Source organism: Dermochelys coriacea, chromosome 2 (assembly GCF_009764565.3).
Source record: "Dermochelys coriacea isolate rDerCor1 chromosome 2, rDerCor1.pri.v4, whole genome shotgun sequence".
Lineage (NCBI taxonomy): Eukaryota > Metazoa > Chordata > Testudines > Dermochelyidae > Dermochelys > Dermochelys coriacea.
This window is the reverse complement of record NC_050069.1, coordinates 12,340,615-12,366,794: the sequence shown is the minus strand read 5'-3', so window position 1 is coordinate 12,366,794 and position 26,180 is coordinate 12,340,615. Positions and strand designations below refer to the sequence as shown.

Below are 26,180 nucleotides of genomic sequence, written 5' to 3'. Positions count from 1 at the left end.
AATGAAAGCAGCAATTCAGAACTTACAGCTGGTCCTGGCAGTCCAGTTTTACCAGAAACACCAATTTCTCCAGACAATCCCTACAAACGAAACCACAGTAGGGAACTGTTAGCATTCAGGCCTTTGCAATGCAGTGACATTCTGCTACTACAGCTTACCGACTTCCGCTTAGATAGATCAGCACAATTTTCCCCCTCACAAAGGCCTTTTTCTACATTGGGAACTAGGAGTAGTTGTAAAAGTGGGTGTATATACACCTGAAGGAATTCTCCCCCCCCCAATAAAAAAGTCTGCGCACAATATTTTAAAATTCTGCAAAATTCTGTATAATTTTATTTGTAAAAATACAACTATTTGCTGACAAGTATTTTGAAATAAAATACCAAAATAATTGAAAATGGTGTGATTATATTGTTACTGTGTTATTTTGACAAAATAAAATTATGCAGAATTTTGCAGAATTTTAAAATTTTTAATTTTTGATGCAGAATTTGCTCAAGAGTACCAAGGTTCTGTGTGGTGCAATCTGGGTGTGGGCAGCGTGGTTGGAGGTCCTGGGGGTGAGATCTGGATACACAGGAGCTTGGGGGTTCTGGGTGCAGTGGTAATGGGACTCTGCAGGACAGTCCAGGTGAAGGTGGTTAGGGCTCAGCAGGGGGGATCTGGGTGTGGGGGCTTCAGTGTGGGGGAGTGTGCTGAGGGAGTGGGGCTTGGTGGGGTGGGGGTCAGGGTGCAGCTCACTGGGGCTCAGTGGAGTGGGTGTGTAAGTGTAGGGGGCTCCTGATGCAGGTGTTGAGGCTTAGGGGGATGGGGGTTTGGGGGTGGGGGTTCCTCATGCAGAGCGTGAGGCTCGTTAGGGTGAGGTTTGGTGGGGGGTTCTCGGTATGAGTGGTTCCCGCTGCTGGGGGGGGTTCAGTAGAGGGGTTCCAGATGCAGACGCAGGTGAGGCTTGGAGGGGGGTTTGTCGGGAGAGGAGTCTAGATGCACTGGGGTTGGGTGGACGGGGATCTGCTCCCTTTACAGTGACTCCTCCCTCCCATGGCTGAGGAGTGATGGGGTCAGGGAGTCAGGAAAGGGTCACTGTACAGGGAGCTGCTCCCCATCTGCCCAACCCCTGTGCATCTGTATTCTCCCCCCCTTCCCCGCACCGAACCCCTCCTGCTAAGCCTCATCCCTGCACCCAGACTCCCCGGCCAATCCCCCAGCGCCCCATGGTGCAGAGCTTCCTGCAGCCTGCGTGGGTTTCTGGGGGTTGATCTGACCCAGCCCTGGTTGCTCTGTACAGGGGAGGGCGAGGGGGAACTGATTTCCTCATCCTCCTTCTCTTCCCTCCCCCCCACCCAGTTGGGACTGATGTCCCTGGGTGACCATGGCATCCCCAGTCCCCTCTCTCCCCAACCCCACCCTTGACTTACCTCTCCCCCGGCTGCTTTGGGTGCCCAAACAGATGGGCCCATGCTGCCGGGGGGAGGTGAGTGAGCACTGATGCAGCTGCTCTTTGATTCCCCACAGAACCCATTTTTCTGCAGGGAAGCAAAGAGACTCTTCTGGGGGACGTGCTTTTGTGCACACGCAGGAGCACAGAACTTCGCCAGGAGTAAGCGTAGAGGAGCCATCACATGAAGTCAACCAGTGCTTCTGAATGAGGAAGTGCGAGCATGAATATGTCCTAGCCAAAGGCCTGATCTGACTCCCACTAAAATCAAGGGCAAAGCTCCCACTGAAGCCTACGGAAACAGGCCTGAGCCTTAGTTACTTCAGAATGCCATTTCTGACCCTTTACAATCAAACAAAGAAAAATGTAAGCATGTTTCCTTACTGCAGCACCAGGAGGGCCAGCAACACCAGGGGGCCCGATTGGACCCTGCAAGGAAAGAAAGAAAGAAAAATGTTTTATCAAACCCAGTGACATCTCATCTACAGTGTGAAAGGAGCAATCTTCCGCTGGGCACAGTGTGTTCTGCTCCCTACAGCTGATTCTAATCACACGCAACACTGACCCTTATTTGCAAAAAGAAAAGGAGTACTTGTGGCACCTTAGAGACTAACAAATTTATTAGACTCTAAGGTGCCACAAGTACTCCTTTTCTTTTTGCGAATACAGACTAACACGGCTGCTACTCTGAAACCTGTGACCCTTATTTGGTTAGCCTCCATAAAAAGAGGACAGATGCCAGAAGTGAGCTCCCTGGGAGCCTGTACTCATGAGCAGAACAGAATTACCGGCTTTGAATAGGCAGCCTCTTAAGCCACAAACTACTCTCCCTGCAAGATGAACTCCAGACCTGTCCCTGATGCAAGAAATGAGTGAGGCTCAGGCAATCAATGCTATCTCGCAAGGCAGAGCCTGTCCAGTGAAACATTCTAGCCACAGATTTCAGAGTAGCAGCCGTGTTAGTCTGTATTCGCAAAAAGAAAAGGAGTACTTGTGGCACCTTAGAGACTAACGAATTTATTAGAGCATAAGCTTTCGTGAGCTACAGCTCACTTCATCGGATGATGCATCCGATGAAGTGAGCTGTGGCTCACGAAAGCTTATGCTCTAATAAATTTGTTAGTCTCTAAGGTGCCACAAGTACTCCTATTCTAGCCACAGTAAACCTAATTTAATCCCGATAAAGGTTGCTTCAAAGAGAAGCTAAGGAGCAAGTGGTTTACCTCCAACACCAGATTTCTGAAATAAATAATGAATGAGACAGGGTTAGTTGGATTTTTTAAAAATGTGATTCTACCTATATGCCTTCAAATGACTAGATCTGATACAACAGATCCAATATTTTAAAACAAAAACTCTACACCTGCAGTTTTGCCCATTGGCCCTGTCATTTGAGTAGTAAATTGTCAACACAAAAATGGTGTACAAAGTGGTCTCAGTGTGTTAAACAAGTTGGAGATGGAAATGCCCTATCTTTTCATCTGTGCCCACACTCGATTGCCTGCAGTACAGCAGCAAGTGCTTTGGCCAGTCTGGTTGTAACTGGCTCAGGTAATAGGCATTACACCACTTCTCCTGGGAAAATATTTCTGACATTATAACCCTCACTGTAGCAATGAGATTTGCTCACAGGCTGAAGGCAACATTATAATCATGTAGTCTGGCCACCTGCACATTGCAGGCCACTGAACCTCACCCACCCACTCCTGTAATACATCCCTAAACTCTGGCTGAGTTACTGAAGTCCTCAAATCTTGATGTAAAGACTTTCAGTTACAGCGAATCCAGCATTTACTCTAGTACAAACCAACAAGTGACCCGTGTCCTACACTGCAGAGGAAGGCAAAAAACCGCAGGGTCTCTGCCAATCTGATCTGGGGGAAACTCCTTCCTGACCCCAAATATGGCAATCAGTTAGACCTGAGCATGTGGGCGAGACCCACCAGCCAGACATCTGGGAAAGAATTCTGTGTAGTAACTCAGAGCCTACCCCAGCTAGTGTCCCAACATTAGCCTTTGGGGATATTTGCTAATAGCAATCGCAGAGGGCCATATGCCATTGTAAGCAACCTCATCAGACCATCCCCCATTAACTTATTATCACAGGGTATTCCCTCAGCTACGTGGTGTGCCACACTATCTAGCCTGTTTCTGTCACCTCACAGTCATAAACACATCCAGGTTGCTTTCCTTTCACCACATGTACCTTATTCCTCTGCATTTTTACCCACAGAACAGAACAGTGGCATCTTCTAACCTGAGCTTTCCCTGTACCCTCACAGCTCACCTTCTGAGCTCTCCCTCTAAGCTTCCTCTTGCTTCCTATTCCTTCTACCTATATCCTCCCAATTACATCATTAGCCCAGTAATTACCACCCAGGTGCTCATAATCTGCTAACAGAAAGTATTCCTTTGCTCACAGCTGAGCCTGCAACAGCATCAGTGAAAAGGGCATTGTTGTTAGCACTCTGTTAAGCATCAAGCGCCTCTTGAAACAAGTTAGGGTTTTTTGCTTTCACTGCTCCCCTCGGAAGGCTGTCCCAGAACGTCACTCCTCTGATGGTTAGAAACCTTAGTCTAATTTCAAGCCTAAACTTGTTGGTCGCCAGATTATATCCATTTGTTCTTGTGCCAATGCTGGCTCTTAACTTAGATACGCTTGAGCTGGTAAGAACGCTGGCCAACACTGTCAAACTCAGATGCCTCAGGTTAGACACCAACATCCGTAATTAGGCACCAAAAGAAGTAGCGTGATTTTCAGAGGTGGGGAGGCCCCTGCTCAGGAGGGAAAGGGATGTGGGTCTCTGCTCAGAGAGAGAGGTAATGGCTAGAGGGCTGAGACCTGGCAGGGCATCCCATGAGCAAACCGGGAGGGGGTCAAAGGTGTATATACCCCAAAATTGCAGTACTGGGTCCCTTCAGCGCACACTAAAGACCTAGGATGGGATTGCTCATGTGCTTAAAGTTAAGCATGTGTTAAAAAGCTTTGGTGGGTTGGAGCCTAAACAAATAAAGTGGGAAGAAAGGAAAGAAAAGTGACTGGGTAGTCAAATGTAGCCTGCCTGCCTCTGGTTAGCACCACAGTTCTATTTACTTTCAGTTTTCCAGCAGGGTTTTGTAGAGAGTGCTGAGGCGTTTATTTTGGAAGTGCCCTATATAAAGAATTAAATGGAACTGGAGACAGACCGAAGAAAAAAAATGACAAGTCAGCACTTTGGCCAACAAATCCTAGTAGTGTCACTATTCAATATCACAGGTCACGGGCACTGTGACGGCAATATCACAGGTCACCTACCAAGGTTATACTTTTTCTTTTTGAAGGAAGAGGTGAGAGGGGGAAAAAGAGGAGGCGGCAGCAGCGAGAATGAAGGATGAGGCACTGTTGGTGGCACAGCCTTTCAGATAAGGTAGCAGGCATATGAAATTATGACTTTAGAATACATGGAAGAAAAGGGAGTTGAAAAATTGTCAGCATCTTACCAGTAGAGGGGGCAAAGTAATCAGGAATGGGATCAGTTGAGACTAACTGGTCCTGCTGCAGTTCTGTACCCTATACAGCAACATACAGGCTAGCATAGATATGAGGCCATCACCACTTTAACATTATTATTATTCAGAGCGAGCCTGAGGTGCATACAGAACTTGACAATCACATGGGAGACCAGGAGCAGAGTCTCTAGGCAACACCGACATCTGTTGGCATGATCTAAGGCTAAGCAAGAAGTCCTGCTCAGGAGAGTTGTAATTGCACATGGCTCCAACAGACTCCCCTGCATTGCGGGTCTTTGCAGCCAGAAAGCGCTCCCCTCAAACTGGACTGTGCTAGTCAGGAAGAGGCCACGGCCAGGACGACTTGCACCTAGCTATGCTAGTGAGAGAATCAAGGCCAAGAAGGAACAGTGTAAATCAGCCCAGTGGAAGAGATAAAGCAACAGGTACTGTTGAGACAATCAGTGGTGACTGTGGAAGGACACTTAGAACATGTTTCAGAGTAGCAGCCATGTTAGTTTATATTCGCAAAAAAGAAAAGGAGTGCTTGTGCCACCTTAGAGACTAACAAATTTATTTGAGCATAAGATTTCGTGAGCTACAGCTCACTTCATCGGATGAGGTTGATGGTGAGATGGAAATTGTTGAAATCATGGTGGAATTCCTGGAAATCCTGGATGCCCCATCATCTCAGGCATTGGCACCCTGACAGCAGGATTGTCTGGCTATGTAGACTCCCTCCTCAGGCCCTATGCTACCAGCACTCCCAGCTATTTACGAGACACCATGGACTTTCTGAGGAAACTACAATCCATTGATAGATTCAGGGGATACCATCATAGGGCCTAATCACATCAGCCACACTATCAGAGGCTCGTTCACCTGCGCATCTACCAATGTGACATATGCCATCATGTGCCAGCAATGCCCCTCTGCCATGTACATTGGCCAAACTGGACAGTCTCTACGTAAAAGAATGAATGGACACAAATCAGACGTCAAGAATTATAACATTCAAAAACCAGTTGGAGAACACTTCAATCTCTCTGGTCACTCGATTACAGACCTAAGAGTGGCTATCCTTCAACAAAAAACCTTCAAAAACAGACTCCAACGAGAGACTGCTGAATTGGAATTAATTTGCAAACTGGATACAATTAACTTAGGCTTGAATAGAGACTGGGAATGGATGAGTCATTACACAAAGTAAAAGTATTTCCCCATGGTATTTCTCCCCCCCCACCCCACCCCCCACTGTTCCTCTGATATTCTTGTTAACTGCTGGAATTAGCCTACCTTGCTTGTCACCATGAAAGGTTTTCCTCCTTTCCCCCCCCTGCTGCTGGTGATGGCTTATCTTAAGTGATCACTCTCCTTACAGTGTGTATGATAAACCCATTGTTTCATGTTCTCTGTGTGTGTATATAAATCTCTCCTCTGTTTTTTCCACCAAATGCATCCGATGAAGTGAGCTGTAGCTCACGAAAGCTTATGCTCTAATAAATTTGTTAGTCTCTAAGGTGCCACAAGTACTCCTTTTCTTTTTACAATCCATTGGTGATCTTCCTAAAAACACCATCCTGGCCACTATGGATGTAGAAGCCTCTACACCAACATTCCACACAAAGATGGACTATAAGCCATCAGGAACAGTATCCCCGATAATGTCATGGTTAACCTGGTGGCTGAACTTTGTGACTTTGTCCTCACCCATAACTATTTCACATTTGGGGACAATGTATACCTTCAAATCAGCAGCACTGCGATGGGTACCCGCATGGCCCCACAGTATGCCAACATTTTTATGGCTGACTTAGAACAACGCTTCCTCAGCTCTCGTCCCCTAATGCCCCTACTCTACTTGCGCTACATTGATGACATCTTCATCATCTGGACCCATGGAAAAGAAGTCCTTGAGGAATTCCACCATGATTTCAACAATTTCCATCCCACCATCAACCTTAGCCTGGACCAGTCCAAACAAGAGATCCACTTCCTGGACACTATGGTGCTAAGAAGCGATGGTCACATAAACACCACCCTATACCGGAAACCTACTGACCGCTATTCCTACCTACATGCCTCCAGTTTTCATCCAGACCACTCCACATGATCCATTGTCTACAGCCAAGCTCTACGATACAACCGCATTTGCTCCAACCCCTCAGACAGAGACAAATACCTACAAGATCTTTATCATGCATTCTTACAACTACAATACCCACCTGCTGAAGTGAAGAAACAGATTGACAGAGCCAGAAGAGTACCCAGAAATCACCTACTACAGGACAGGCCCAACAAAGAAAATAACAAAACACCACTAGCCATCACCTTCAGCCCCCAACTAAAACCTCTCCAACGCATCATCAAGGATCTAGGACCTATCCTGAAGGACGACCCATCATTCTCCCACATATCTTGGGAGACAGGCCAGTCCTTGCTTACAGACAGCCCCCCAACCTGAAGCAAATACTCACCAGCAACCACACACCACACAACAGAACCACTAACCCAGGCTTTCAACAAAGCCCGTTGCCAACTTTGTCCACATATCTATTCAGGGGACACCATCATAGGGCCTAATCGCATCAGCCACACTGTCAGAGGCTCGTTCACCTGCACATCTACCAATGTGACATATGTCATCATGTGCCAGCAATGCCCTTCTGCCATGTACATTGGTCAAACTGGACAGTCTCTAAGTAAAAGAATAAATGGACACAAATCAGACGTCAAGAATTATAACATTCCAAAACCAGTCGGAGAACACTTCAATCTCTTTGGTCACTCAATTACAGACCTGAAAGTGGCAATTCTTCAACAAAAAAACTTCAAAAACAGACTCCAGCGAGAGACTGCTGCATTGGAATTAATTTGCAAACTGTATACAATTAACTTAGGCTTGAATAGAGACTGGGAGTGGATGGGTCATTACACAAAGTAAAACTATTTCCCTTTGTTTATTCCCCCCCACCTCCCACTGTTCCTCACATGTTCTTGTCAACTGCGGGAAATGGCCCACCTTGATTATCACTACAAACGGTTCCCCCCTTCCCCCCCGGGCTCTTCTGCTGGTAATAGCTCATCTTAAGTGATCACTCTCGTTACAGTGTGTATGGTAACACCCATTGTTTCATGTTCTCTATGTATATAAATCTCCCCACTGTATTTTCCACTGAATGCCTCCGATGAAGAGAGCTGTAGCTCACGAAAGCTTATGCTCAAATAAATTTGTTAGTCTCTAAGGTGCCACAAGTACTCCCATTCTTCAATGGGAAAATGTTTTGGTTAAAGAATTTCAACCAGCTCTCTTTCTACAGAAATTAACATAAGGATTCTTCTCCATGCTTAAGAATTTAATTCAGGTGTCTGAAGGCTTTTGAAACCTGACATTCTCCATAATCAGAAGGATGGTTTGCCTTGTGATTTTCCAGTTGGGTACCAGAGATGAGATGATGGGGGATGCTTCCTCCTTTTATGACCTGTCTTGTTTCAAAGGTTGTCAGAGAGACTGAAATTTATTCTGAATGTTCATGGGTTACTTCTCTCAGTCTCATCATCCACAATATGAGGTTCTCCTTCCCCATAGGAAAGTCTGTGAATGCAAACAGAGCACTAGGTACCTTGGTCTGAGCTCACTGTTCTGTAAAGGATTGGGGAAGAGGTCAATGGGTTCACCATTCAGGTGCATATGAGGATATAATGGCTCCTCCAGAGAACTGCCATTGGAAATGAAGCTGCATAGATGTAGCTCACATATTCCATACTGCTGTCCAAAGCCACTTGTACCATTAGAAATGCTTAGACAAATACTTAATCCGTACAACAAAGATGGCAACGCATGTTTTTTTAGGCAGCTCATAGACTCTTGTAAATCAAGAGAATATGCCATCATGATCATCTAGTCTGACCTCCTGCACATTGCAGGCTACTGAACCTCATCCACCCACTCCTGTAATAGGTCCATAACTTCTGGCTGAATTACTGAAGTTCTCAATTCTTGATGTAAAGTTACAGAGAATCCACCATTTACTCTAGTCCAAACCAGCAAGTATCCCATGCCCCACATTGCAGAGGAAGGCAAAAAAAATCCAGGGTCTCTGCCAATCTGACCTCAATGAAAATTCCTTCCCAACCTTAAATATGGTGAGTCATTTAGACCCTGAGCATGTGGGTGAGACCCACCAGCAGGGGTGAAAGTAACTTAAGGATTTACCGGTATACTGGAGTCCTGAGGGGGGCGTGGCCTCAACAGGAAGACGCGTGGCCTCAACTGGAAGAGGTGGTGCCCTTAAATCAAGATTTAAAGGTCCCGGGGCTCTGACTGTGACTGGGAGCCCCAGGGCCTTCCTATCACCCCGGAGCTACCAGCTGCAGAGGCAGCTGAGAGCCCCAGGGCTCAGGGACGAATAAAAGGTTCCATGGCTCCAGCCGCTGTGGAGCTCCGGACCCTTTAAATCACCGCAGGAGCCATGCCGCTGCTACCCAGGGGCTTGGGCAGGGGGACTTAGGTAGCACTTTAAAGGGCACGGGGTTCCCCACAGCGGCTGGAGCCCTGGGCCCGTTAAATCACCGCCGGAGCCCTGCCACCGCTCTCCAGCGGTGATTTAAAGGGCCTGGGGCTCCCCACAGTGGCAGGTGCACCGGGCCCTTTAAATCCCCCCTCGAGCTGGGCTCTGGCAGGGATTTAGAGGGCCAGGGCCTTCGGCCGCTGCGGGGAGCCCTGCGCCCTTTAAAGCGCCACACGAGCCCTGCTGCTTGAGCTCTGGTGGCGCTTTAAAGGGCCTGGGGCTCCCCACAGCAGCCGGAGCCCCGGGCCCTTTAAATCACCGCCAAGGAAGCTGGACAGGTTTGGTACGCCGGACCGGACCATACCGGCTTACTTTCACCTCTGCCCACCAGCCAGACATTGGGAAAGAATTCTCTTAGTAACTCAGAGCCCTCCCCTTCTAGTGTCCCATCTCTGGCCGTTGGTGATATTTGTCATTGTAGGCACTCTCTTCATACCAGACCATCTGTAAACTCATCAAGCTCAGTCTTGAAAAAAATTAGGGGTTTTTTGCCCCACTGGGCTTCCCCCCCACCCCGAAGGCTGTTCCAGAATTTCACTCCTCTGATGGTTAGAAACCATCTAATTTCTAGCCTAAACTTACTGGTGGCAAGTTTATATCCATTTGTCCTTGTGCCATCATTAGCTCTTAACTTAAATAACTCCACTCCCTCCCTGGTGTTTATTCCTCTGATGTACTTATAGAGGGCAATCATATCTACCATTAGCCTTCATTTGTTTAAGCAAACAAGCCAAGCTCTGTTAGTCTCCTCTCATAAGGTAGGTTCTCCATTCCTTTGATCCATATAACAAAGATTGCAATGCATGTTTTTTAGGCAGCTCATCAGTTTATGAGTGAGACAAGCATTGAGGCCAGGCAAAATTATTTGGCTGCTGATATAATGCTAATAAAATACATGGCACTAATGCTAATATGCCTTTTTCAGCTCCAACTTCTATATTTGTCCTTACTCATCTGCAGGGCCATTCACAGCCATTTAACCTCTGAAATTTCATCTCTTGTTGTATCTGCACTAGTTCCATCTGGCAGCCTCATCTCAGGGCTTGACTTCACATACAGCACCACAGCTGCAGAACCTACTGAAGATGCTACCTATCCCAATGGGAGAGCTTCTCCTGTCAGTGTAGTTAAACCACTTTCCCGAGAGGTGGTAGTTATGTTGACGGGTAAAGCTCTCCCATCAACACAGTGAAGTCTTCATGAGGGGTTAGGTCGGTAAGTCTACACAAGTCTACTCTACAGCTCTATATTAATATAACTGAGTCATGCAGGGGTGCGGATTTCATAGGTGCTGGAACTAGAGGTGCTGGGGGTGCTGCCGCACCCCTGGGCTTGAAGTGGTTTCCGTCAGATACAGGGTTTACAGTTTGGTTCAATGGCGCTCAGCACCCCCACTATCAAAATTGTTCCAGCGCCCCGGTGGATTTTTCACCCCCCTGAGCAACGTAGTTATATCAATATAGATCTATAGCATAGACTTGGCCTCAGTCTCCCATTCTCTCCTCTGTCAGGCCTTCACTGTTGTTGTACCAAGATCCCCAATCCTTTTCACAATGCACTTCAAAACTCCCCTTTTCTACTATGCTTGCTACAACCAGCTGACATGTGAACAGCTGCCCCTTTGGGGTCCTTCCATCTGTTCTTCACCTATCTTGTAGCTTGCTGCTCACACCTCCTTACACTAACATTTCCAATGCTGGACTTTTGATGAATGCTGCATTACAATACTAAATTGTATTCTCTGCTCAAATCCTGTTTTGTAAACCAAGAGAATAGTAAAAGGATATAGAAAATGATTCTGTTGGCAACACTGAAAATCAAGGCCCTAAGGGCCAGTAGTCGTGTACATTTAACTTGCATGGCTTTTTAATCATTTTAAGTGCTTGCTGCATCATTCATAATGGACCAGGTCTCTAGTTATTAAGCCAAGTGGCATGATAACTGGAGCACCAATGTTCTGAACAAAAATTACTGATAACCTCCCGAGGCCATAAGAATGCAGAGGCTTTGTACATTGCAGTTTCTCACTGAGACTATCTTCTTTTCAGCAAAAGGCTGTGTTTGCTTAATTTTGTATCTTAGCATAAGGCACAGCATGGGATTTCTCATGTTTATTTATGAACAAGCTTAATTTCTCCTTTTTGTTGTTTTTAATGGTTTTTATTCAGTCAGTGCAACAAATGAAAACAACATAAAACATTCATCAGGGTTTTTTGGCTTCAATGCTGTTAGTAAACTAACAGGCTCCAGATTTTTTTTTCTCCCTTTCCCTGTTTCAATTCTTATCAAAAATGGTCCTATGCCAATCCCCCCACTTCAAACACTTTTGGGAGAGTTTGGATTCAGATGTGAGCTTTGCAGTTTGCATCTCTGATTTTTACACTACCCCTTACTAAAGTCTTACCTTGTAAATAGGACTTTAAGAACTCAGCACATTCCAGGGTTTATATTCAAGGTCTCTTTAAAAAGGCAAACAGAAATCAGGAGTGCTCTGGACCTAAGTGGGAATCTACACTAGATTCCAGATTCCAACAATTGTCAAAAAGAAAAGGAGTACTTGTGGCACCTTAGAGACTAACAAATTTATTAGAGCATAAGCTTTCGTGAGCTACAGCTCACTTCATCGGATGCATTTGGTGGAAAAAACAGAGGAGAGATTTATATACACACACACAGAGAACATGAAACAATGGGTTTATCATACACACTGTAAGGAGAGTGATCACTTAAGATAAGCCATCACCAACAGCAGGGGGGGGAAGGAGGAAAACCTTTCATGGTGACAAGCAGGTAGGCTAATTCCAGCAGTTAACAAGAATATCAGAGGAACAGTGGGGGGTGGGGTGGGAGGGAGAAATACCATGGGGAAATAGTTTTACTTTGTGTAATGACTCATCCATTCCCAGTCTCTATTCAAGCCTAAGTTAATTGTATCCAGTTTGCAAATTAATTCCAATTCAGCAGTCTCTCGTTGGAGTCTGTTTTTGAAGCTTTTTTGTTGAAGTATAGCCACTCTTAGGTCTGTGATCGAGTGACCAGAGAGATTGAAGTGTTCTCCAACTGGTTTTTGAATGTTATAATTCTTGACGTCTGATTTGTGTCCATTCATTCTTTTACGTAGAGACTGTCCAGTTTGGCCAATGTACATGGCAGAGGGACATTGCTGGCACATGATGGCATATATCACATTGGTAGATGCGCAGGTGAACGAGCCTCTGATAGTGTGGCTGATGTGATTAGGCCCTATGATGGTATCCCCTGAATAGATATGTGGACAGAGTTGGCAACGGGCTTTGTTGCAAGGATAGGTTCCTGGGTTAGTGGTTCTGTTGTGTGGTGTGTGGTTGCTGGTGAGTATTTGCTTCAGACTGGGGGGCTGTCTGTAAGCAAGGACTGGTCTGTCTCCCAAGATCTGAGAGAGCGATGGCTCGTCCTTCAGGATAGGTTGTAGATCCTTGATGATGCGTTGGAGGAACCAGTTCTGTACCCAGATTCCAGAAACTGTCAGTAATGCAGCTGATTGCACTGGTGTTAAGCTACTAGTGTAGATGGGTTCAGGTGTTTTTATCACAGTGTCAAACAAATCTACTCAGAGCAGGGAGAAAAACTGCCTCGGCTTATCTACATTAGCTCTTCTCCTACTGGTAGTCTGTGCTAGTCTACACAAACTCTTATACCATTGCTAGTGCTTGCTGAAATACAAATATTAATTTTGCTTAAATAGATAAGGCATATGTAGCAGACATGCACACAATAGCAGGTCATACACAACCAGCTCTGGCTGAAAAAAATTCCACATTTTCAGAATTAACAAGATTTTTGGTTGAAATGTTGATGGAAAAAGAGGGGCATTGTTATCACAAAAGCTCTATCCTATTTTTCGACCAGCTCTTCACACAAGCTGAGAAGTGGCATGTATTTTGTGGAGGGAAGGATGTTATCACAGGCACTGGTGTCATCCCCTAGTCTTTTCTCAATGTGTCACAGGATCTTTCCCTTCCTCCTGGACAGCCATCAGAGATGGGCAGGGAGGACAAGAACTGCTGCTTGGTATTCTGCTGCCCCAAGTGAATTTAACCTACACTCAGTGCACCCCTGTCTTCTCCTAGACACAAATCATTCTCATTCAGTGGCCCTAGATAAAGACACACACTCCAGTTCAACCCACTCATGTCCTGCAGCACATGTGAAAATGTGCTGTTATCCCATTATTGTGTCTGTCCTGTGCTCTACCCCAACTCCAATGGGGTCTATACTACGATATCGAAGCTCTGGTAACCGATGCACTGGGGGTCGATTTAGCAGCTCTAGTGAAGAACCACCAAATCAACTGCAGATCGCTCTCTGGTCGACCCCGGTACTCCACCCCAAATGAGAAGAGTAAAGTAAGTCGATGGGAGAGTGTCTTCCGTCGACTCAGCGCAGTGTAGACACCTCAATAAGTTGACCTAAGCTATGTCGACTCCAGCTACATAATTCACATAACTGGAGTACCATAACTTAGGTTACTTACTGCGGTAGTGTAGACATAGTCAGAGTAGAATTTTGAGCAGAAGGCAGAACCTGAGACTGTTCTTTAAGGACCTCGTCTGAGACATTCTCTTTTCTCATACTCTCTTGAGTATTCCCTGAATCCATGCACTGGTTTACTTAAAAGATAATAAAGTAGCAATGCTAAAAAAAATTCCCGTAAAAATCTGATATTAAAAAGTGCTATAAGGTGGAAGGTGCTTTTATTATGATCAGATTTGAAGCTCTTTTTATCCAATGTATCTGGCAGTCTGCAGTCACATGCACAGCTCAGGGTGCTGTTACAAGAACATGCATAATTTCCTTTATTCTTAAAGTTAATATACATGGAGGAACAGCAAATGGTCAATCAATTTAAAAAACCCTTGATGGCACTGGAGTTTTCTCTCTTTCTGTTTAACATAAAATTTGCAAGCTTTGTTTTGCTAGTGCCAAGGGAAAAGCTGCTTAATGCTAAATCAGCAACCTTTTTCATCATTAATATTGAAATAGTGTCATGAAAGTATATAAAAAACACTGCAGAGCTTCAGTTAAAATAGAATTATGTTCATTGTGTAATTGTTAATTATTGATTAATTCAGAGGCAGAGATCTGGAAGTGAATTTTTTTAAAAAAAATTGGGTTGTTCATAATGTCCATAAGACTCAACAGGAAGTTTTAATGTCATCCAGCATTGCAAAGAAACCTTTAAAATGTATTTGAAAATACATTAATACATTCGCATTCCAGGCAGCTGCTGAACAACTGGTTAACCAGATGCTGTAGGATGAAATGAGTCCCAAAAAGCACAGACATTGCAAAAAGCAGAACCTAAATGCTAGAGCTCTAAATTGGATGTAATGGGCTTCACCTGAACCAATTTAGCAAACCATCGGACTTTGTCTGTGATGGCTTTCACAGTCATCTTAACACCTTAATACGGAACATCTGCTATAGAATCCATTTCTTGCTGATGTCTCCTAGTAACAAGAGCATTACTTGCCAGGGGAAATAAAATAAGCATCAGCAAAGCAAAAACAACCAACAGCTAACCGTGTCTTATTCATCGTATATATCACCCATCACTGTAGAATCTAGACTCTTCTGTGTCTGAAAGTTTAACTGATTGTAGAGCTAAAATCCCCAATCTTAAGACTGATAATGGATTATTAAAAAGGGGGTGAATGTATTGTTATATTCTCTCCTGGGTACTCAACTGGGGTGTGTGGTCACAAATGGGTCAAGAGAGTTTGTGATCATCCTCCCTTTCCTCATGGCGAGAAAAGAAGGGATGTTGTAACAGGGCAGCCACCTCCTGAGAGCTTCCTCATGGCCAGCAGGAGCTCTGCAGTACCCTGGCTCAGTTTCCCTCCTCTTCAGGACTCTTTAATAAACTCCACACAGGCTTTCTTGCTGCTAATATCCCTGCCAGGGTCGGTTTAATAACAGAAATAATTCAAAACAATCCTCAAAGTCCCCAAATGAAATCCATCACTAAAGCTCATACACAGCTCAGGTGACTTTAGCTAGTTCTGGACCTCTTCTGTCCCAGTCTGCTCTGTATTGAGCACTCAGCACCTAGGCTGATTTCCCTGGAGTACTGTTCTCCTGTAGAGCCTGGTTCAGGGCCTCCCAAAGGAGGCGGCCCCTGCGGTTCCTCCCCCAGACTGATCTCTCTCAGCACTTGCATAAGGCCTAGGTGTCCTTTAACATGTCAGCTGACTCCCTTAGTCCAGTCTCCTCAAGGCGGGAAGCAGCTAATTAATTAGGGCATAGGTGGAGTTGGCCCCTTCTCCCCTTAAAGGAGCCACTCATGCTGTAACAAGTTCCCAAAGCATTTTTCTGTTGCTAGATGGGGTTACTTTATGTAAACAGTTGTGAATCACTGCCCCTTAGATCATCTAGCATTGCTTACAAAAGCAACTGGAAAGGAAATGAGAGTTGGAGGCACCAAGCATCAATGTGGTTCCCGTGCAGGGCATATGACACCCCATCCTAGATTCAATGGGGCCAAATTCTGCCTTAATGTACTGCTCATGCAACCCCACTGACCCCTGCAGCAGTCAGAATCTGGCCCAGTGGCCTTAGAACAATGGGCTATGAGCGTACAGACCCAAGAGTGGGACTCTCCCTCGCTCTGGAGAACACTGAACTGCAAACACATCCTGTTAAAGAAAGTTCTGTCTCTCTCTTCTTTATCCATCCTCCTCCCTCTTCCTCCCCTCAAGGAAAAGTGAACCCCAAAGACCTCCCGGGGATGTGCCACCTGACCAATAACAAAGCAAAGTTAAACAGCCCCCTCCCATGCTGCACAGACAGGGTGTCTTTCTGCAATGATCAATTTGCACAGTCAGTAATTAGCTGAGATGTTGCCCTAAGTACTGTAAACTGAGAGGCTCTCACCCTGGCAAGAGTGGTGTAAAAGTGATGTCCAGAGAATGCCCTGGTAGGTCACAGTTCAGGTACCTCGTGAGAGACTGTTAAGGATAATTAAAGTGAATGCGAGACACTGGGCCTGGCTCTCCTCACTCAGACTGGTGTAAATCAGGAATAACTCCATTCATGCTCAGTCTGTAAAACTGGTGTAAAGAAAAGGAGAATCAGTGCCACTCATCGCATGCAGCACTGCTGTCTGCCTGAGGGCTTCTTAGAAAAAATGTTATTCATACAGTTGTGTTCCTTTTTACCCAAATTCTATCACGTCTGGTTTTATTGCCATTGTGTTTCTAAGGAAAAAAGCATAACCGTCACTCACCCGAGGTCCAGGCAAGCCATCGAGTCCTGGGAGCCCAGCTTCACCCTTCTTGCCCTGTGCAGTCAAGAGAAAATCAGACATTACAAACCAGCAGCAGAGACAGCTTCTGACTTAGTCCAGAATCTCTCTTTCAAACACACATGGACCAGCAAAGAAGTGTGAACAGTTAGAATTCACAGGCCAGATTCTGCCCAGAGTTTGTGCACACAGCTCCCAATGACTCCCCTGAGTCTGTAAAATTCTAAACTATGCTAATATTGCACTGCCAAATTGAGATCTGCTCTGGAAAACAGGGCAAAGCCACAACAGAGCTGGAGTACTAGGACACGGGTGCTATGGTTGAGGTCTGTGTGCAAGCAGATGAAATTCCCTTGAATTAAAACTCAGCCCCATAATGCGAAGACAGGAAAGCCTGGTTTATGATCATGTTCAACCAGTTCATTTGCACAGTAGTGGAAAAGGTTAATGATTGTTGGCTAGGCACCCACCTCCCCATACCTACCTTCCCATACCCGCTAGTGCACATAAGAGGGGGGAAATCTTATGTACTAAGCATCATGGCCTTTTCTCCACCTCAGAGCCAGTTGCAGAGTTTGGGAATTTGATCAGTTCCTTCTACAGGGATGAAGAAACTGATGGGGGAGCAATGGCTGTAGCCAAGACTGTTATGGAAAAGCCAGTTAGATACTAAAACCAGTCCTGATCATAATCAGCCTTGGGAGATGGGCTCACTTCTGGGGCTTCTACCCCACCCTGTTTCTACCATAGGTTTTCTTCCAATTACTGAAGAGTTCATAGCTTCAGCAAAAAAACAACCAAACAAAAAGCCAAACACTTTATCTATGAATGCAAGTGCTTAATATCAAAGATTCCAATTAGAAAAACAGTAGCACTCCAGTGATCCCACAGTTAAATAGAAAGTTGACCTGTGAAAGGCTAAGATCTGTTTAAACAAACACATTGTATTGATACAGTCGGTTCTGAGCCAAAATTTCCCCTCTTCCCACTGTTTTGCATGGAGTTGTGTGCCAGCTGTCTGCTCTTTCACCTTAGAGGTGCAGGGAACAATGAGGGGGAAAAATGCAGACAAGCAATGGAAGATGGGATGGATCAGCAATGAAAGCTACCTCTTGGAGGTCAGAAAGTGCAAGGGAAAAGTGAGAACTGCAAAAAACCAAGCAGAGTTGGGCCTTGCAAAGGAAATTAAAACTAATAGTAAAAGGTTCTATAGCCTTATAAACAAAAAGAAAACAAGGAAAGATGTGGGACTGCTAAACTCTGATGATAATCTAGGCATGACCCAATACCTAAACAAATACTTTGCTTCAGTTTTTAATAAGGGCAATGAAGACCTTAGAGGCAGTGGCATAGTGGCTGATGGAAATGAGACTATGGAAGTAGAAATTACCACACCCAATTTCCCATTTTACTCCTGGGAAAATTCTGTGCTACTGTGCATGCCCAGAATTCATGTCCCCTGCAGGTTTTTTTTTCCCTGCAGAAAACAGATTCTGCCATGGAGCTGCTGCAATTATATCTTTCTCCCACCAAGTGCTGCTGTAGTGCCAGATGAGAGGGAAGCCGGCTCTGTGCTGGAGCAGCCAGCCACAGAGAGAGAAGGGGCAGTGGCTGCCTTCCTAACCAGTGCCCTGTCTGTGGGGCCAGGTGAAGAGATACAGAATGTGGGAGAGTCAGGCAGAGCAGGGCACATGGGGCTGCTGGCTGGGTTTAGAAGGGCTAGTGTGGGGGACAGACTGGGGCAGGGGCACAGGAGGTAGAGGGATGACAGCATTAAGCTGAGGGCTGAATGGGAGTGGGGATGCAGCAGAGCAGCTCACAGCAGGAGTTTGCCTGGGACTGGTAAGTATCCGAGTGTGTGTGTTTGCTTGCTGAGGAAGTATCCGAGCGTGTGTTTGCTGGGAGGGCAGGGAGAGAGCCTGAGTGAGTGTCTGATTGGCTGCTAGCCTGCAGGGGGCGGGCATTAGGGTGTCTGTGTGTTTGCGTCAGGGAAGCCTGGCTGTTTAAAAATAGCCGGAGCCTCGCGAACCAGCTGAGCAGCGGGGACAGCAGAGCAGCTCACAGCAGGAGTTTGCCTGGGAGTTCGCCTGGAGTGAGCCCAGTGAGGCTTACATCTTGCCAACGTCTCTGAGGAAGCTCATAGTAGGTAGGTGATATGGAAGGGGGGGGTTCAGCTGTTGTGACCTGCACTGGATGTGCCATGTTTGTCTTTCTTCCACAGGACAGAAGCGACTTTGTCTGTACAAAGTGCAAGCTGGTCTCCATATTGGAAGAGAAGATTGAAGGTCTGGAGCAACAGGTAACGACCCTGCGTTGTATACGAGAGACTGAGGATTTTCTGGACCAAACTCAGGATAGCCTTCTAGGGGCACAAAGCTCTAAAGATATAGAGCAGGTTGCACAGAGGAGCCAAGAGGCCAGTGAAGAAGCTTGGCAACATGTGACCTCCAGAAGAGGTAAGCGGAATGTCCGGGTTCCAGTAACACAGACACAGGTAACTAACCGCTTTCATGTTCTCTCCACAGGTACCAATGCGGAGAGTGGACCAGATGATATGTCTGGGGGGAGAAAGCAGAAGGAGACTCCGCTGGTTGGGAGGCATGAGATGCGATGTCCTGAGGTTGGGGGTTCCACGACCACCACTCCCAAGAGGAGAAGGCGGGTGGTGGTGGTCGGGGACTCTCTCCTCCGGGGGACTGAGTCATCTATCTGCCGCCCTGACCGGGAAAACCGAGAAGTCTGCTGCTTGCCAGGGGCTAAGATTCGTGATGTGACGGAGAGACTGCCGAGACTCATCAAGCCCTCGGATCGCTACCCCTTCCTGCTTCTCCACGTGGGCACCAATGATACTGCCAAGAATGACCTTGAGCGGATCACTGCGGACTACGTGGCTCTGGGAAGAAGGATAAAGGAGTTGGAGGCGCAAGTGGTGTTCTCGTCCATCCTCCCCGTGGAAGGAAAAGGCCTGGGTAGGGACCGTCGAATCGTGGAGGTCAACGAATGGCTACGCAGGTGGTGTCGGAGAGAAGGCTTTGGATTCTTTGACCATGGGATGGTGTTCCATGAAGGAGGAGTGCTGGGCAGAGACGGGCTCCATCTTACGAAGAGAGGGAAGAACATCTTTGCCAGCAGGCTGGCTAACCTAGTGAGGAGGGCTTTAAACTAGGTTCACCGGGGGAAGGAGACCAAAGCCCTGAGGTAAGTGGGAAAGCGGGATACCGGGAGGAAGCACAGGCAGGAATGTCTGTGAGGGGAGGGCTCCTGCCTCATACTGGGAATGAGGGGCGATCAACAGGTTATCTCAAGTGCTTATATACAAATGCACAAAGCCTTGGAAACAAGCAGGGAGAACTGGAGGTCCTGGTGATGTCAAGGAATTATGACGTGATTGGAATAACAGAGACTTGGTGGGATAACTCACATGACTGGAGTACAGTCATGGATGGTTATAAACTGTTCAGGAAGGACAGGCAGGGCAGAAAAGGTGGGGGAGTAGCACTGTATGTAAGGGAGCAGTATGACTGCTCAGAGCTCCGGTACGAAACTGTGGAAAAACCTGAGTGTCTCTGGATTAAGTTTAGAAGTGTGTGCAACAAGAGTGATGTCATGGTGGGAGTCTGCTATAGACCACCGGACCAGGGGGATGAGGTGGATGAGGCTTTCTTCCGGCAACTCACGGAAGCTACTAGATCGCATGCCCTGATTCTCATGGGTGACTTTAATTTTCCTGATATCTGCTGGGAGAGCAATACAGCGGTGCATAGACAATCCAGGAAGTTTTTGGAAAGCGTAGGGGACAATTTCCTGGTGCAAGTGCTAGGGGAGCCAACTAGGGGGAGCGCTTTTCTTGACCTGCTGCTCACAAACCGGGTAGAATTAGTGGGGGAAGCAAAAGTGGATGGGAATCTGGGAGGCAGTGACCATGAGTTGGTTGAGTTCAGGATCCTGACGCAGGGAAGAAAGGTAAGCAGCAGGATACGGACCCTGGACTTCAGGAAAGCAGACTTTGACTTCCTCAGGGAACAGATGGCCAGGATCCCCTGGGGGACTAACATGAAAGGGAAGGGAGTCCAGGAGAGCTGGCTGTATTTCAAGGAATCCCTGTTGAGGTTACAGGGACAAACCATCCCGATGAGTCGAAAGAATAGTAAATATGGCAGGCGACCAGCTTGGCTTAATGGTGAAATCTTAGCGGATCTTAAACATAAAAAAGAAGCTTACAAGAAGTGGAAGGTTGGACATATGACCAGGGAAGAGTATAAAAATATTGCTCGGGCATGTAGGAAAGATATCAGGAGGGCCAAATCGCACCTGGAGCTGCAGCTAGCAAGAGATGTCAAGAGTAACAAGAAGGGTTCTTCAGGTATGTTGGCAACAAGAAGAAAGCCAAGGAAAGTGTGGGCCCCTTACTGAATGAGGGAGGCAAGCTAGTGACAGAGGATGTGGAAAAAGCTAATGTACTCAATGCTTTTTTTGCCTCTGTTTTCACTAACAAGGTCAGCTCCCAGACTGCTGTGCTGGGCATCACAAAATGGGGAAGAGATGGCCAGCCCTCTGTAGAGATAGAGGTGGTTAGGGACTATTTAGAAAAGCTGGACGTGCACAAGTCCATGGGGCCGGACGAATTGCATCCGAGAGTGCTGAGGGAATTGGCGGCTGTGATTGCAGAGCCCTTGGCCATTATCTTTGAAAACTCGTGGCGAACGGGGGAAGTCCCGGATGACTGGAAAAAGGCTAATGTAGTGCCCATCTTTAAAAAAGGGAAGAAGGAGGATCCTGGGAACTACAGGCCAGTCAGCCTCACCTCAGTCCCTGGAAAAATCATGGAGCAGGTCCTCAAAGAATCAATCCTGAAGCACTTAGAGGAGAGGAAAGTGATCAGGAACAGTCAGCATGGATTCACCAAGGGAAGGTCATGCCTGACTAATCTAATCGCCTTTTATGATGAGATTACTGGTTCTGTGGATGAAGGGAAAGCAGTGGATGTATTGTTTCTTGACTTTAGCAAAGCTTTTGACACGGTCTCCCACAGCATTCTTGTCAGCAAGTTAAGGAAGTATGGGCTGGATGAATGCACTATAAGGTGGGTAGAAAGCTGGCTAGATTGTCGGGCTCAACGGGTAGTGATCAATGGCTCCATGTCTAGTTGGCAGCCGGTGTCAAGTGGAGTGCCCCAGGGGTCGGTCCTGGGGCCCGTTTTGTTCAATATCTTCATAAATGATCTGGAGGATGGTGTGGATTGCACTCTCAGCAAATTTGCGGATGATACTAAACTGGGAGGAGTGGTAGATACGCTGGAGGGAGGGATAGGATACAGAAGGACCTAGACAAATTGGAAGATTGGGCCAAAAGAAATCTAATGAGGTTCAATAAGGATAAGTGCAGGGTCCTGCACTTAGGATGGAAGAATCCAATGCACCGCTACAGACTAGGGACCGAATGGCTCGGCAGCAGTTCTGCGGAAAAGGACTAGGGGTGACAGTGGACGAGAAGCTGGATATGAGTCAGCAGTGTGCCCTTGTTGCCAAGAAGGCCAATGGCATTTTGGGATGTATAAGTAGGGGCATAGCGAGCAGATCGAGGGACGTGATCGTTCCCCTCTATTCGACACTGGTGAGGCCTCATCTGGAGTACTGTGTCCAGTTTTGGGCCCCACACTACAAGAAGGATGTGGATAAATTGGAAAGAGTACAGCGAAGGGCAACAAAAATGATTAGGGGTCTAGAGCACATGACTTATGAGGAGAGGCTGAGGGAGCTGGGATTGTTTAGTCTGCAGAAGAGAAGAATGAGGGGGGATTTGATAGCTGCTTTCAACTACCTGAAAGGGGGTTTCAAAGAGGATGGCTCTAGACTGTTCTCAATGGTAGCAGATGACAGAACGAGGAGTAATGGTCTCAAGTTGCAATGGGGGAGGTTTAGATTGGATATTAGGAAAAACTTTTTCACTAAGAGGGTGGTGAAACACTGGAATGCGTTACCTAGGGAGGTGGTAGAATCTCCTTCCTTAGAGGTTTTTAAGGTCAGGCTTGACAAAGCCCTGGCTAGGATGATTTAACTGGGACTTGGTCCTGCTTTGAGCAGGGGGTTGGACTAGATGACCTTCTGGGGTCCCTTCCAACCCTGATATTCTATGATTCTATGATGCAGGGCCACATAGGGACAGTGGGGGAGAAGGAGTGGCTGAATGGGCGTGCAGGGACACATTGGGGTAAGGGGGTTGGCTGAGTGGGAGTTCAGGGACACATGTGGATGCAGGGACACATTGGGACAGGGGCAGATATGCCTGACTGAATGGAAGAGGCTAGGGGTCAGTCAGAGTCTGCATGGGGAAGGCTCCCCAATTACCTAACAATCTTCTCCCACCCCAAAAAAACCCTTGTTCCATACTTCTCCCACCCACACCCAACAATTCTTCACTCCCAGCAATTACTTCTCTCTCCCTCAGCTCCTCCCTTACTCCTTACTCCCCTACACCTTTGCATTGCTTCTGAGGGGTGTGGGAATATGGTTCTGTATTGTAGTTTAAATGAATTATTACTCAAAGTTCTGTATTAATTTGCCTATAAGGAATCTATTTGTCAAAAAACATTTCCTGAATTTTGTTGTTGTTGTTGTCTGTATTGTTACAAACATACTTGCTGATAGGTATTTTGAAATAAATTAGCAAAATAATTGAAACTGGCATGATTATATTGTGTTATTTTGACAAATAAAATACGCAGAATTTTGCAGAATTTTTAATTTTTTGGTGCAGAATTTTTAATATTTTGGCACAGAATTCCATAAGGAGTAAGTAACTCAGCCAGAGGTTAGGGGTCTATTACAAGAGTGAGTGGGCAAGGTTCTGTGGCCTGCAATGTGCAGGACGTCAGACCAGATGATCATGATGTTGCCTTCTGGTCTTAAAGACTAAGAGTCTATGTGTATACCTACCCAATCTGGGAATTACTCCACCCAGCTGCAATGCAGATCTCGCCTATAGGTGAAACTCACCACTGTGCTTTGGGCCAGCACAAACCCAGTGCACCACTTAAGTCTCACTTAAACCTTCAGATAAGGCTTTAGTGGTGCATAGACCTTGTGCTGGTCTTCTGCAGAGAGGTGGATTTCAGAGCTTTAAAGGCTGCTGAGCATGCCCACTCATTTGCAGGCAAAATGACTCAGGAAGCCTCCATTGAAGTGCTACAGCTCCACTCCTCCCCAAGCCTGGCTCAGGGGGTGGGTGGGTGGGGAATAAGTAGATGCTTGCCTTGCAACTATAAATATATAGGAGATGTTCTATATCCATACAGATGATAGGGTAGGCTAATTTGTGGCTGTTACCAGTGGTGCGAAAGGAGCCTGTCCTTCCCTCATGTACTTTGTGCCTTTCAAAATGAGACCTCCCTTAAAGCAACATATAATTATAGAGCCAGAAAGGCAGGGAGACCGGTTTCCCTCATTGTGGGGGAAAGATTTGGCCATTCACAGTTTAGACAAAAATCAAACAACAACAGAGCTGCTCTGCAATGTAACAGCCCGGCTGCAAGGCAATGAAGACACTCACCAGGAGAAATTATACCTGTGAGAGGAAAGCTCAATGAAATGTCACATCGCCTATTAATACAACAGACGTAACCACTAATTATGCTCTGTTCATAGCAAGACTCAGCTAAGTGTATATCAGCGTGTATCCTTTGATTACATAAGAGGGTATGTTATTTTCCTTGATCAGCAACTTGAATAATAGCACAGTTATAAATATGTGTTTTATTGAGAATGAATATATTTACCTTGCTGGCAATTACAGTTTTACTCTTGATTTAATCTAGATGATCAATCACATTATTGCTCTTTTTGTTCGGTTGCCTCATTTCTATTCCTGTGCTGTTTGTTTCACTTGCCTTTTTAAGGAGAGATACTGTCATTTGCATGGTCCAAGCACCCACAAAAAGCACAAGGTAGTCAAGTAAGCAATTACCCTCAGGAAAGGGGATTAGGGAAGAATGGGGAAATTTTGGGCTATGGATTGGTAGGGAGAGAATTCTAACAGATATAGCATACGGCTATTTTCCAACTCACTGTACAACAAAGCTTAAGATTTAGGACACCTGGCTAATTCCAAATAGCCAGATTCAGTTTTAGAGTAGCCATTGTCTTAAACCAGAGGCGGGTTTGGCTCCGGAGTATATGTAGCACTCATAAATTAAGATATATATGGTAGCAGAAATGTAAACTGTTATTTGGGCAAAGAACTGGATGGAATGCCATTGCTATATTTTCCTATGGCCTGTACTTTTACCGTTTGGAGTGGGATACAGCTCAGGGGAGCAAGGTGAAGTCAAAGTAGAGACTGGTGCTTCTAGAAGACTCTCCAGCAGTGGGGCTTTTGTTTGATTCCGACAAAAGTTTTAATAAAATGCTCCAAATTAAAACAGTGCTCTGATCTGAGTGTAATGTACAATACAATGGGGATCAGCCAGTTTGTGGAGCTACTGAGGGGGATTCTGGGACAGAGATGAATGAAGGTTTCTGGCCACTGGGAAGTACAACCGCTTGGGACCAGGTCTTTCCAAGTGTGCTGCAGCCTGACCCTAAGTTGCTGTTCAAACCCCCTTGCTCTGGGCTCTGCCTTCCTGACAGGACCCATTTCCCTCTGCTGCTAGTAACAGATTACTCCCTCCCCCTGGAACCAGCAGGGTTGAAGTGGTTCACAACAGGAGGACATAAAAGACGGTACAGAGAAATGGGTAGTCAGCTGATACAGTTTATCCACATTAAGCTATGATCGGGAGGGATGCAGACTAGGTGGGCTTAGGGAGTTGTGAAGATTCTCCTCTGGTGCAAGAGGGAAGAACCAATAAGGGGAAGGGGAAGGATAGTCTGGTTCCCTCCCCCCCTTTAGACTACTGAGCTAAGAACACAGCTGTCCTCAGCATTCTAAGGGTTAAAGCCTGAGAGACTCATCTGACCCATGTCAGTTCAACATGTGGATGAACATTGTGTTAATTATTGGGTTAGCTCAGTGCTCTGGGTGGAAATCCAAGCTTGCTTTTACCAGCTGTGTTGGAGGAAGTCTAATGCACTAAACCTGATACTGAAAGTTAGGGTTCAATGGAAACAGCATTACTATAGTCTGAAGCAAAATCACTGAGGAAGAGCTGCTATTAGAGAAGTCCACCCATAGCGTATACATGGTTCCTTCCTGCACTTTTCTCTTCCTCTCAACACTCAGAGGACTGGCCCTCACAACTCAGGGTGCCTCTGGGCAATGGTATGTTACAAGACAACATAAGCAATGTGTGCATCGTATCACATCCCAGATCAGGTTTCCAACCTCCAGGCATGCTAGCTAGAATACAACTCTAAACCTTGGCACCTTTGTTGTGTCCAGAATATGCTTCTAGCACAATGGGTCTTGA

The 26,180-nt window shown here is 46.2% G+C and overlaps 1 protein-coding gene across 1 annotated transcript in view; it reads right to left on the bottom strand.

Annotated features, from left to right (window-relative positions):
* The window catches only part of COL22A1 (collagen type XXII alpha 1 chain), a 328,017-nt gene that overhangs the window by 88,872 nt on the left and 212,965 nt on the right, over window positions 1–26,180 (bottom strand). The window contains exons 23-25 of the mRNA XM_043507305.1: window positions 16,760–16,813; window positions 1,820–1,864; window positions 27–80 (exon numbers count right to left, since the gene is read on the bottom strand). Coding sequence (XP_043363240.1) covers window positions 27–80; window positions 1,820–1,864; window positions 16,760–16,813 — 153 coding nt within the window. The remainder of the gene's footprint in view (window positions 1–26; window positions 81–1,819; window positions 1,865–16,759; window positions 16,814–26,180) is intronic.